This window comes from Phoca vitulina, unplaced genomic scaffold, assembly GCF_004348235.1.
Source record: "Phoca vitulina isolate PV1807 unplaced genomic scaffold, GSC_HSeal_1.0 scaffold18, whole genome shotgun sequence".
Classification (NCBI taxonomy): domain Eukaryota; kingdom Metazoa; phylum Chordata; class Mammalia; order Carnivora; family Phocidae; genus Phoca; species Phoca vitulina.
In genome coordinates, this window is record NW_022589721.1 from 7,056,678 (window position 1) to 7,069,240 (window position 12,563).

General features: G+C 37.6%; 1 protein-coding gene across 2 annotated transcripts in view; it reads left to right on the forward strand.

Moving 5' to 3' along the window:
- Positions 1-12,563, forward strand: part of PKHD1L1 (PKHD1 like 1) — a 152,943-nt gene that overhangs the window by 129,251 nt on the left and 11,129 nt on the right. For both annotated transcript variants that reach the window (XM_032415905.1, XM_032415904.1), the window contains exons 69-73: positions 1,226-1,458; positions 1,644-1,811; positions 5,119-5,276; positions 7,363-7,498; positions 10,504-10,848. In XM_032415905.1, coding sequence (XP_032271796.1) covers positions 1,226-1,458; positions 1,644-1,811; positions 5,119-5,276; positions 7,363-7,498; positions 10,504-10,848 — 1,040 coding nt within the window. The remainder of the gene's footprint in view (positions 1-1,225; positions 1,459-1,643; positions 1,812-5,118; positions 5,277-7,362; positions 7,499-10,503; positions 10,849-12,563) is intronic.

A 12,563-nucleotide genomic window follows, 5' to 3' on the forward strand; every position in this document is an offset into this window, starting at 1 on the left:
GCCCTATGTGGCTTCTCTCCTTCTTTTTTGAGAGAATTCCTTCAATAAGTCACTTGAACAAAAATCTACATTTTAGGCTCTGTTTCTTTGTAACATGAAGTAAAGATAGAGCTCTAAGTCATAATATAAAAGTGCCACTGGGTACTCTACCTACAGACTTGCGCACAGTAGCTTCTTCACACACTTGAACACAAAGAACCCATGAGCTACAGAAATATTTATTCAAGTCATCTCCAAAGCTATTATTGTACAGTAAAGGGCAACTTACCCCTTCGTGTTTCTCTTACAGCAAAAAGGGAAAGAGATGCTAAACACTCCCTAATAGTTCTGAGCTTTCCACTATTATTTTGTTGTTATAACTTCGGAATAAGTTATATTTCCCCATAGTATATATCATGACATAGTATAACTATACTGTATACTATGTAACGTGCAGTACATTGCAAATTAAGCATCTATTTTATTATTATTACCAGTTAACAATCAACACTCTAGGTAGCTCAAGATGAAGGTGGAATGCTATCTATGGTTGAACTACATGATAAGTATATAGTATTTCATCTCTTACAGTTTGGGTATTTACAGAATAGTTACTAAAATATGTAACATAGCAATAATAATCCAAGTGTATCTGTTTGTATATACATAAACAAAATCTATATAATATTATACACTAATATGCAATTGATGATGACCTAAAAGCTTGAGATAGGGGGACTGAACTTTAAGTATTTAAATTATTTTATAGTAAGCATACAATACTTTTATAAATTTTAAAGACTCGTGAAAAAAAGAAGGGAGAGACTTCCAACACAGGGATTTTGTATGTCCTACACAACAGATTAACTGTTGGCCTGCTCAATGGGGCAATGTTGGTATACTGCGAGCAATGCACAAGGTTGAAATCTATCATTTAACAAAATATGGAATAACAAAATGGAACTCTAATTTTATATCTCACAGGTATAACTTGTCCTTTTGAAATGTTAATGAATTAATAATAATAATATAACAAACCAACAGAATGGAAAATCAGACCTTATTTCAATACTAATTACATATGTGACTTGGTCCCATCTTTAATCCTTTCTGAAATGATAAGATTCAATCAATCAAAAAAACTTTGGATACTCTCTTATCAAACACTCAACTGAAATTCAGCTCTCCAGAAACAGGGGAAGGATACTAAATATAAATATTCATGTGTTTTGCCTTTTCTCCACAGTAAGGTGAATCCAGCTGATTGTGTAGACATGGTTTGTGATGCCAAAAGGAAATCTTTTCTTAAAGATATGGACGGCTCTTTCCTGGGAAATTCTGGTTCAGTGATACCGCAAGCAGAATATGAATGGAATGGAAATAGTCAATTTGGAATTGGAGACTACAGGATTCCTAAGGTGATGCTCACATTCCCAAATGGAAGTAGAATTCCTGTCACTGAGAAAGCACCTTACAAAGGTTAGTTGGATATTCTCCTGTCAGTCCTCAAGTTTGTGAAACAAAATATATCTTTTATTTTTAGTAATTGGGGTAATCAACCAATAACATATTTTCTACTTACTAATCTGACATAAAAGAAAAAGTACATGGATGTTTTTGGAGAGATTGCTTTTCCTTTCTAAAATGTATATACCTGTTTCTAGGGATTATTAGAGATTCAACCTGTAAATACATTCCACAATGGCAGAGCTATCGGTGTTTTGGGATGGAATATGCAATGATGGTTATTGAAAGCCTGGATTCTGACACAGAAACTCGAAGACTCTCGCCAGTGGCTGTAGTGAGCAGTGGTTATGTTGATCTCATTAATGGTATGTGTTCAGTGTAAACAAGCTAGTAGTTACTCAAAGCATTTACTATTTATTACATGCATGGAGACGTCTCACAAATTATTTATCACATTAAACTAGCAAACATCAGGACTGCTTTTCCTTCTGTTTGTAAGAAAAGATCTATTCGCAGGAGGGCTGTTTAATGCTTCAGTAGATTCCCATATTAGAAAGCCAGGATAGTTATTCCAAATTGACCATTAGAAGAAGAAGAGGAGAGTTATTCCTTGACTGATTTTCATACCTATATTAATTAGGTGGCATAAATATTTTAAGGAAAAATTGGCCTGATTGTCTCCAAAAAGACAATTTGCCTTACGTAAATTAAAACGCAGATAATGTATTATTTGGAGTACTTGAGAAGGTATGTTCAGCCTACTCGGTTTTTATTTTCATGAATCCTTCTAAGACTTATTCTTGAATCAATGTGTTTTGGGGTTTGTTTGTTTGTTTTCATTCCTGATTCCTTTGACTGTCAAGAACATCTTGGCAAGCTTCAGAGTCTAGGCTCCTTACATTCTGGCCGTGGGTGGCTCTACTAGAGAGGGAAGGCAGTGGTCTCCATGAGAATTCAGATCAACTTAGGAGTCCAGGACTTTTTGAATAAATAAGATGAACTTCTAAGAGCTGCAGAAAATAGAGGGCAGGGACTTACTGTATTACCCTGAAATAGTGTGGGGGGCTCAGAGGTAAGTCCCTAAGAAGGCTTAAGAGTTTTTCCAGTGCTAAAGGGTCTTGTAACCTGGATCAGAAAGATTTCTGTACCCTGGCAGTGTCAAAACAAGGACTGAAATATCCTGAGATTCAACAAAATAGCCAGTACCTCACAAAAATATTCATTTTTTAAAATGTGTTAGCAGGGATCAAAAACTAATGATGTAATGTATGGTGATTAACATAACATAATAATTTAAAAAATGGCAAAAAAATTAAAAAAATAAAATAAAATAAAATGTGTTAGCAGGGAAATTAAAGAACATCCAAAGAAATGGTGATATGCAAAAAAAAAAAAAAATGTTTTAAAGAGAATAGAATGAGCTAAATCAGGGGTGTCCCAAAATTACATGATTTCAAGTCTCTCCTCACTTCTGTTGCCTGCAACATGCAATTTGCCTGGTTTCTCTGGCCTGCAGTCAACCCAGTTTCAAGTGCTGCCTTTCAGATCTTACAAAGCAGAGAGCTTGTGGGAAGAACTTTAGACCAGTCAGTGTGAATAATGGAGATGTTTTCAAATTGCTCTGTTTTATATGCTGGAGAAAGATTTTATTCTATTTATTTTTACATTTTTCTTTTCTGAAAAGCAATACAAGCTTTCCACTTACAATAGTGACATGACATTTCTCTTAAAAATAAATTTTTAAGAGTGTTAATTTAAAGAAAAGTCTTAAGTAAACGATAGCAGGATCGCAAAAATTATGAAGATGTTGAAAGAATCACTGAAGCATAAGATGCAACTGCATTAGATTGTGAAAAAAAATTCCTAATGTATGGGGCACCTGGGTGGCTCAGTCGTTAAGCATCTGCCTTCGGCTCGGGTCATGGTCCCGGGGTCCTGGGATTGAGCCCCGCATCGAGCCCCGCATCTGGCTCGGGCTCCCTGCTCAGTGGGAAGCCTGCTTCTCCCTCTCCCACTCCCCCCCGTGTGTGTTCCTGCTCTCGCTGTGTCTCTCTCTGTCAAATAAATAAATAAAATCTTAAAAAAAAAAAATTCCTAAGGTAAAAGTTATTGAATACCACTAAAGTTTCCTTTAAAATTTTAATACTCAATTTCATTTATTTTTTAAAAATGGCTTTGCTACTCTAAATTTTTCATTTTTTTTTAAAGATTTTATTTATTTATTTAACAGAAATAGCGTAAGTAGGCAGAGCGGCAGACAGAGGCAGAGGGAGAAGCAGGCTCTCCGCTGAGCAGGGAGCCTGACGCGGGGCTCGATTCCAGGACCCTGGGATCCTGACCGGAGCCGAAGGCAGCCGCTTAACCAACTGAGTCACACAGGCGCCCCTAAATTTTTCATTTTATATGTAGAAATTTCTTTCTGTTTTCAAAACTCACAAAGAAGGTTTATTTAAAAGTAGATTTTACATTTTGGCTGCTAAGAGAAAGTTGATATTCTACTTGAGCTTCAGAAGTTTATATTTATTTAAAATTTGATTGAAGTTCAGTTATAAATATTGGTAAGAATTCCAAGTAAGCCAGGAAATTGAGCAAAGCTAGTGAATAAATACATCAAGAAAATGTATCATTCCATATCTCACTCAGTGTTTTATAATCCCAGCCACTTTAAAACTGAAGTGAAATAGAGAAATTTGCTCCAACAGTCATGTTATGCCTGTTCTGGGGAAATGTCTGGATTCAGGTAGAAAAGCATCGACTGTCTTTGGCTTTTAGAGGGTTTATTGGAGTGTTATTTCTCTGATTGCTTCAGCTCGTTAATGATGTTGACCCTCCAGTGGTGCCTATAATCACAGTCTTAAACAAAAAGGTATTAAAATAACAATGGAGGAAGATTAAAGACTTCATAAAAAGCAAACTTAAGAGTTTGTCGAATTTACAAATTAACTGATGAAGAAATGAGTGAGTGAAAAAATTAATGAATCCATGGTTTAGCCATACAAATGTCCATATTTCCAAGTACAGGCTCTGTTTTTAATAAATTAACTCTGTAACCTCGTATTTCTCACCAAAGAGTCTGAGAAAGTTGGCTCCCCACCTAAACTCACATTTGATAGGTAGGAGAAAGGATCAAAGCATTTTCTTTCTTAGCATGGGGCCTGGGCTTAAATATGATTGTTGAAGTAGAGAATCATATAAACCTACTATTTCCTTCAAGGACCCTTCCAGTGCAAACTCAACACATTTACTTACCTTTTTTACCCTACACAGTATAAAAGTAAGGGCTGTAGAGAGGAGTTGCTTCCCTGCCTTCTTTTTAAGCTAAGGATATATGGGTGGATGGATAATGGATGCAAATGCTGAACTTGACCCTGCAATTTATTTTTTTTAATTTTATTTTTTTTTATTATTATGTTATGTTAATCTTAATCACCATACATTACATCATTAGTTTTTGATGTAGTGTTCCATGATTCATTGTTTGCGTATAACACCCAGTGCTCCATGAAGAACGTGCCCTCTTTAATACCCATCACCAGGTTAACCCATCCTCCCAGCCCCTCCCCTCTAGAACCCTCAGTTTGTGCAATTTATTTTTAATACAATTAGTCTTCAGACTTTGTGCTAAATAATATTCATAATATGGAATGTGAACTTTCATATATGTGGCTTTAGGCCCACAGGATCATGGCTGGTGTGCTGGATACACATGCCAGAGAAGGCTGTCCCTGTTTCATAGCATTGTGGCGCTGAACAAATCTTACGAAATTTACTTCACTGGCACCAGTCCTCAGAATCTTCGACTGATGTTGCTTAATGTTGACCATAAAAAGGTAACACAAGATCGAAATAATTTCTTGAGTTACTGGTGTTGGTTATTGACATCTATTTCTATATGCTAAGGATTTATCTCCTCCACTGTTCTCTTGAATATCGTCATGAGGATCATCAGAGTACGACTAAAAATACTGTTAGTCCAGAAAGTTTTCATCAGCCTGAGAACACATATGCATACCAAACACCTTTCCCCCATCATGACAGTGAGGGCTATGATTTGTGTGATTGGCAGCAAACCTGAACTTTTATATAAAAATAGTGCACATCCAGAATTGGTTACTGGAATTATATATTTATTTTTCCATGCTGCTATTTATATATTTCAGGAATACACCTTTGGAATTTACTTCAGAGATCACAGCACGTTATTTTAAATATCTTCAATAATATCAAATCTTTGCCATGAACTGAACTCAGCTGGGACAGTTAAGTTTATATATACTGTGTCAATGGGAAAAGAGTATGAGGTTAAACAATAGTCTCATAATTGAGGTTTTTTTTTTTCCAAGAGTATGAGACTCAAAAGTCCCAGAGTATTATGAATGTGAAGAAAGGGTGTGGATAAGATGAAGCAGAGAGAACAGTAGCAAAGAGAAACTCCTGCCCCTTCTCAGATGATAGCAATCTCAGCCTTTCAGTTGCTGGAGATAAAACCTTGGACCCGTTCTTGATTCCTCTTTTTGGGTCATATCCCTCATCCAGTCCATCTGCAAATCCTGTTGGGTGTCCCTTCAAAATATTCAGAATCTGACCACTTCTTACCACCATCACTGCTATCACCCACTTGGAGCCAACATTATTTCTTCCCTGGATTAAGGCAATTGGCTCCCAGCTCATCCCACTGCTCTGCTTCTGCCTGCTCTATTGTCTGTTCTCACCTCAGGAGCCACAGAGAGACCTTCCAAATCTAAGTCACACCAGGTCACTCCTTGCCCCCAACGCTGCAGTAATTTCCCCATTGGGCTTTGTACAAGAGCCAGAGTCCTCACATCCTTAGCTCTCTGACTCAGACTCCTCCAGCTACACCAGGCTCCTTGCTGTTCCAGACCACCCCCCACCTGTTACCACTTGGGCCTTTGTTCCAGATGTTGAGTCTGCCTGGAACATTCTACACTAGGTGGCTAACTGCCCCTTCCAGGAGCCCCCCCCATTCCTCCAACATGCCTAGCCTGTTCACCCCACCTCAGTTGGCTCTCCCAATTATTCATACTCTGATCTACCTTTCCTTTTTTCCATAGCACTTACCACCTTCTAACATGCTTCATATTTTGCTTATTATTGCTACTATTTATTTGTCTCTCTCCTCACACTAGAATACGACTCAAAGAGAGCAGGGGCTTATGACAGCCCTAGAATAGGGCCTGGTTTAGATAGGCCCTCAATTTTTTAATGGAAGAGAATATTCTTGATTTTAAAAATAACTACAAAGTAATGTGACTGTTAATGTCCTGGGCCACTGAAGACAATCTCAAAAGAAGATTCCAAAACTATGTATAGCTTATTAGATTCCTTATTAATTTCTCTCTGCCCTTGTAAAGGTTAGTCTCCTTACTTTATGATTATACCTGTAGCGTGAGATGTGAGGAGTATAAACATGGAAAATGAACAAAATTGAATCAGAGAGGGTAGTTATTTTGACTAATTTTTATCAGTCTTACTACCAAATTTGTCTCAGAGGTAAGCATTTTTTTTCAACATTAACTAATTTTGTGTGGTTGCATTATAGAGCACTGCTAAATTCCCTGTTTCCTCCTGCCCCTGGAGTTGAAAGCCTGTATTGGAACTTTGTTATCTTTTAAAAGAAATGTTTCTTTTAGAGATACTCCTTTAATAATTCTGTCTTACATTATCCTTTTCTACTAAGAATCATCGGTTAAGAGTTAAGTTATAACGTCTGTATGAATGGTTGAATGTAAGGCCATTTACAAATTTTAACTCAGTATTTATCATCAATCCATAAAACTTAGTTATACTATTTTACAGAAGGTATATATAGTTGAAGGACATTTTTAAGTGCCAAATTCTAAATATTCTGTTTCATTGTTCTCGTAAGAAACAAAAATGTTGTTTATTTTTTAACAGGCTGTGGTGGTAGGAATTTTTTTTCCCACACTTCAGCGTTTGGATGTCTATGTGAACAATGCATTGGTTTGCCCCAAAAATACAGTATGGAACCCTCAACAGAAATACTGTGAACCTAAAAGACACCTGTACACAGGTATTTCCTCAGAAAAATAAAGTATACACGTTACATATGGACTTAATTATGTATAAAATTATTTGTAATGTTTCATTATTAATATTTTTAGTTCCTTAGCCACTGATGAGCACAAGAGAAGATTTTGTTAGCCATGGTCCACCAAATTCTAAGATGTGTTCATTTATGACATACGTGTCCTGAAAGATTATTCCTGATGGAACTCTTACGTGCCTGCGCACCTGCAGATAGAAGCTTTTGTGTATCATGCACATTCCTTTTCCCCCTGAGAACATTTACGTTCTACATGTAGTTCAGTTATTCCTATATACAGAGGAGATTTGGCTTAGAATTTTTACCCTATCTCCGCTTTACTTCTGTTTCATAGAGGTCAGAGCCAAAATTAATTGGCAGTTACCAGAAGTATTGCCAAGAAAGCTAGTATAACATCAACTGAACATGATGAAGTCAATATAACAAACTCTGGATTTAAATGAAATACATGGAAAAGGCTAAACTCACCCATTTACCACTATTTGCAAGACCAGGATTTATATCTGCTCATGGAAGTCCTTTTCTTAAACAGGGTACCAATAAGGCCAGTACATTCCATTCCACATGTGCTCTTATCATTTTTAGATGTGCCCCATAATCTAAGTTAACAATTATATGAATGTGTGCTGTAGGTCATGACATCAGCTAGACATGAGAGTATGAAGGGATAACCCACATCCATTACTGTCCATGGGGCCAGTCCTATCTCTACTAATAGTCTGTATAGCTACTGCTTCCAGAAATGTTACTATGTGCCAGGCACTGATTCTAAGTGCTTTGTATATCATAACTCATTGTTACTATATTCTAATAATAACCCTAGGAGCAAGGCACAGATGAGTAAACTGAGACACAAGGAGGTGAATCAATTTGCTTCAGTCTGTGCCTTAGCTCTGAGAGCTGCCATAACAAAATACCATGAAGTGGGTGGCTTAAAAGCAGAAATTTATTTTCTGACAGTTCTGGAGGCTAGAAGTATGAGGTCAGGGTGCTAGTAGGGTCAGGTTCTGGTGAGAGCTCTCCTCCTGGCTTGCAGATGGCTGCCTTCTCACTGTTTCTTCGCATGGCAGAGAGAGCTACAGCAAGCAGTCGGTATCTCTTTTTATGAAAGCACTAATCCATCGTGAAGTCCCCACCCTCATCTAAGGCCAATGACTTGTCGAAGGCCCCATCTCTGAATACCCTTACATTGGGGGTCAGGGCTCTAACATGTGAATCTGGGGGAGGGGGGCACAGTTCAGTCCATGGTAATACACAGATGGTGAGGGCAGAACAAGGACTTGAACCCAGAGTCTAGCTCTAGAAGCCATGCACTTGATCATTATGCCATATTGCCTCCTTATAAGCTACGAGAGTCCGTGTTATCACTTTTTATATACAAATAACTACCCATATTTACAGCTTAATTTTCATACATTTTAATTCTTTTTAAAAACAACACTTTTGGTACCAAGTACTCTAACATTCAAATCGGCGAAATAGAAACTGTCTCAACAAACAGTATTTAATACAGGGAATTGGTTACGTAAGTGTTGAAGGGCTGAAAAACACTATTACTACCACCTTCTTATAAATATTTTTTCTGATACAGCATTGCTTTTAAATGAACATTTTGCTTTGGCACTTCGAATGCAAAATTACTTCCCTGTATTATGAATCTATACATATTATTTTATTTTAAAGATTTTATTTATTTATTTGACAGAGAGAGATAGCGAGAGCAGGAACACAAGCAGGGGGGAGTGGGAGAGGGAGAAGCAGGCTTCCTGCTGAGCAGGGAGCCCGACATGGGACTCGATCCCAGGACCCTGCGATCATGACCTGAGCTGAAGGCAGATGCTTAATAACTGAGCCACCCAGATGCCCCTATACATATTATTTTAGATTCCCCAAAATGTTTTATTATGTATGTCTCTGCTTCCTTCCATTACTGTGAAGACATGAAGAAGTTACCTAGGATAAATGGTGCATGCCCCCTCTAAATGTAGTTTGAGAGCAGCTTCAATTCATAATATAAAAGCACATTCTTCAGATTCACAGAATGTTTAAACCAAATTGCATCTAGAACTTATACTAGTAGATATGAAAGAAATACATGGTGATAATGAAATGGCTTCTTAATACCAACTGCTGTGAATGTCTATTACATTCATAAGAAATATCTTCTTCCTAAAATTTAAATTTATTTCTCTTAGTAAGCCTCACTATGAAATGTGGTAAGAAGCTACATGTCCCATTCCAGTACTATTATATGATTCAGCCTTTGTCTGGGCTCAGTATGTGTTAGTAGATTTATAAGCTCTTAAGACATTTTTGATACTCTGCCATAAAATCATATATATATTCATTCATTTTATATATATAAAAATCTCAGCCACTTTTACAAAAGTCAGTTCCCTAGTAGAATTTGTTTTGCATTAACCAAAGGTTTTTCAGGCTGAAATGTAAACCTGCTTCATTGGCATAAAATCTCTCTGAGATATTTTAGTATATACTTCATTTGTATTACATATTTTTATTCTTGGTAAAAATAGAAGCACTGAATTGTAAACGCTCCTTAAGAGCTGATATATAGCACTGCATAAACTAGATGGCTATTAAAGCTAAATTTACATTTTTAAATTACCAAATGCCTTTGGTAAAGGCTTTAAAATTCTGAACATGTAAACAGTGTTACCAGTACAATATAGGCTCCTGGGTTCATAATTTGATTTTATTTCTCATTTATACTGTATATATAGCTAATTGTTTTTAAAATAAATATAATGTATAGTGATGATCAATGGTATTGACTAATTTTGCATGCCAGTTCTGTAAGTGTTTTTGTCTTTAATATACATACTTTCCTATGGAAGAATAATGTTGAATTTTTTCAGAATTTCCTACATTTAAACAAACATTAAATACTACATGGTAATTGTGATAACATAGATATTTTTAATGGTGCTCTTTTGGCTTTTTTTCCTTCATAGAGCAATTCCTTCCTAACCTGAATTCCACTGTCCTTGGTGAAAACTACTTTGATAGAACCTACCAGATGCTTTACCTTTTGGTTAAAGGAACTATACCTGTTGAAATCCACACCACTGCAGTCATATTTGTTTCTTTCCAATTACCTGCTGTAACAGAAGATGACTTCTATAGCTCTCATAATCTGGTTAGAAATCTTGCCTTGTTCCTAAAGATACCAAGTGACAAAATCCGTGTCAGCAAAATAATACCACGGGAGAGTCTGCGAAGGAAGAGATCGATGGGACTCACAGTGGAATTGGAGATTGGAGATCCTCCTCCTCAGTTCATAAGCAATGATACTGCAGGTATGAAGAGTAGACATTTGAGTTGGAAGAATGTAATACCAGATCCACATTCACAAATAACCCTAACAGGGCCTGGTAAACCTGGGCTTAGGAAGTCCCGCCAACCCCATATCCTGAACCCTGTAAGGGCCTAGAGACCCTTTTCCCTACTCTACTCCTGTAATCGCAAACTATTTTGGAATTATGAAGGAATTTTAGCCTCTATTTCGTTATTGTAGCAATTAGTAAATTCAACAAGAGGATTTGACCTAATATAAAAGATTTGAGAGGTGACCTAAGTAATTGAGATTATAGCTGCGAGATTAAGCATAGTCAGTCAATGAAAAGAGGAAGGTAAGAATGTTCAAGTCTAAGGAAATAGTTGGTGGAAGCGGGACATTAGAAGAACTGGAGAAGGTCTGACTGGTCTGTGGTGGTAGGAGCCAGGAAGGGCAAGCTACTGGAGGTGAAACTGAGAGTTAGGCAGGTCCTACCTAGATCACGGGAAACCAAAAGAAGCTCTTTTCTTCCTAAGCTAAAAGGACTGTGGATATTTTCCTAAGGAAAAGAGTAGACCTTTGGAGATTCTGAGTTGTAGTAAAGTCACAGATTTACCCTAACAAATGCAAATGTGCAGGAATATCTTCTATCTTTAATTCCTATGACTGATCCAATCAGTGTCACCAGCTGTCCCACTTTTCTCTGTCCCTCACTCTCCATATCCCCATTTTCTAGTTATCAGAGACAAAAATAAGCTCACCTGTCTCATCAGAGGTCTTTGCCTCTTTAAATTATTTCCTTAGAGTGACTCAGTTTGGGCATTTAGGTAAATGCTCAGCCCTTCAAATTTTTTCCTTTCTACCTGCTTAAGTTGGTATCGGAATACCAAGACCCTCACATTGCCTCTTGTTTTCATAGTCTCTGCTACAGGGTAGGGGGTCTTCTCTGCTCTTCTCTGCCCTGCACAAGCCTGTCTTGAGGTGCAGCTGAACTTTCCTGGCCTCTTGGCATCCATCCCCAGCATGCATTCCCAGCCATGCCTCCAGTAGTCAAGCACAAGTCTTAACTAGGCACACCCATCTCCAAAAAAATGAGACCTAGATCCGTGTCAGAGGAAGATTACCATCCAGCTAATGAAGCTTAAGCTTCAAGGCCTTTCACTTGTACAAGTCATGGGAGGGGCCTGGGAGAAGGGTCCATTTAATAATATGACCCAATCATTGTTACTATAAAAGTTGCAGAAGTAAGACTTTTCCTCATTCTTTTTCTTAAAGAGAGCCTCCAAACTGTATAAATTTCAGATTCATAAAAATCTGGATCTGCCTTATCTCTCTTCAGCATCTTTTTCCTTAACCCCTGGGGCTCTCTTACATGTCAACCTGGATACTGGGTGAAGTTCTCGCCTTCTGCTTTTAGGGGTCATCACTCATGACCCCAGGAGGTTTGCTTCCAAGGATTGACCCAATGCACCTGCCACATACTGTTCTGGAGTTCTACCAGCTAGGCAGACAGAGGTTCTTCCCTTATAGAAGTAAGCCTGTGGAAAGGCTTTGTGGAGTGGAGGGAGATGCTGATCAACTCCCTTTGTTGAAGGAAACAGGAAGTATAGGTTTGTGTTGTAGCGAAATCTCCCATGATGTTCTCTACCCAGTCATAGGTTACTTTCCTTCATCAGCTCCATACTTCCTAGTACTTAGAGGGTCACGGCTTTTGACTCAACACAGTCAGTTCATTTA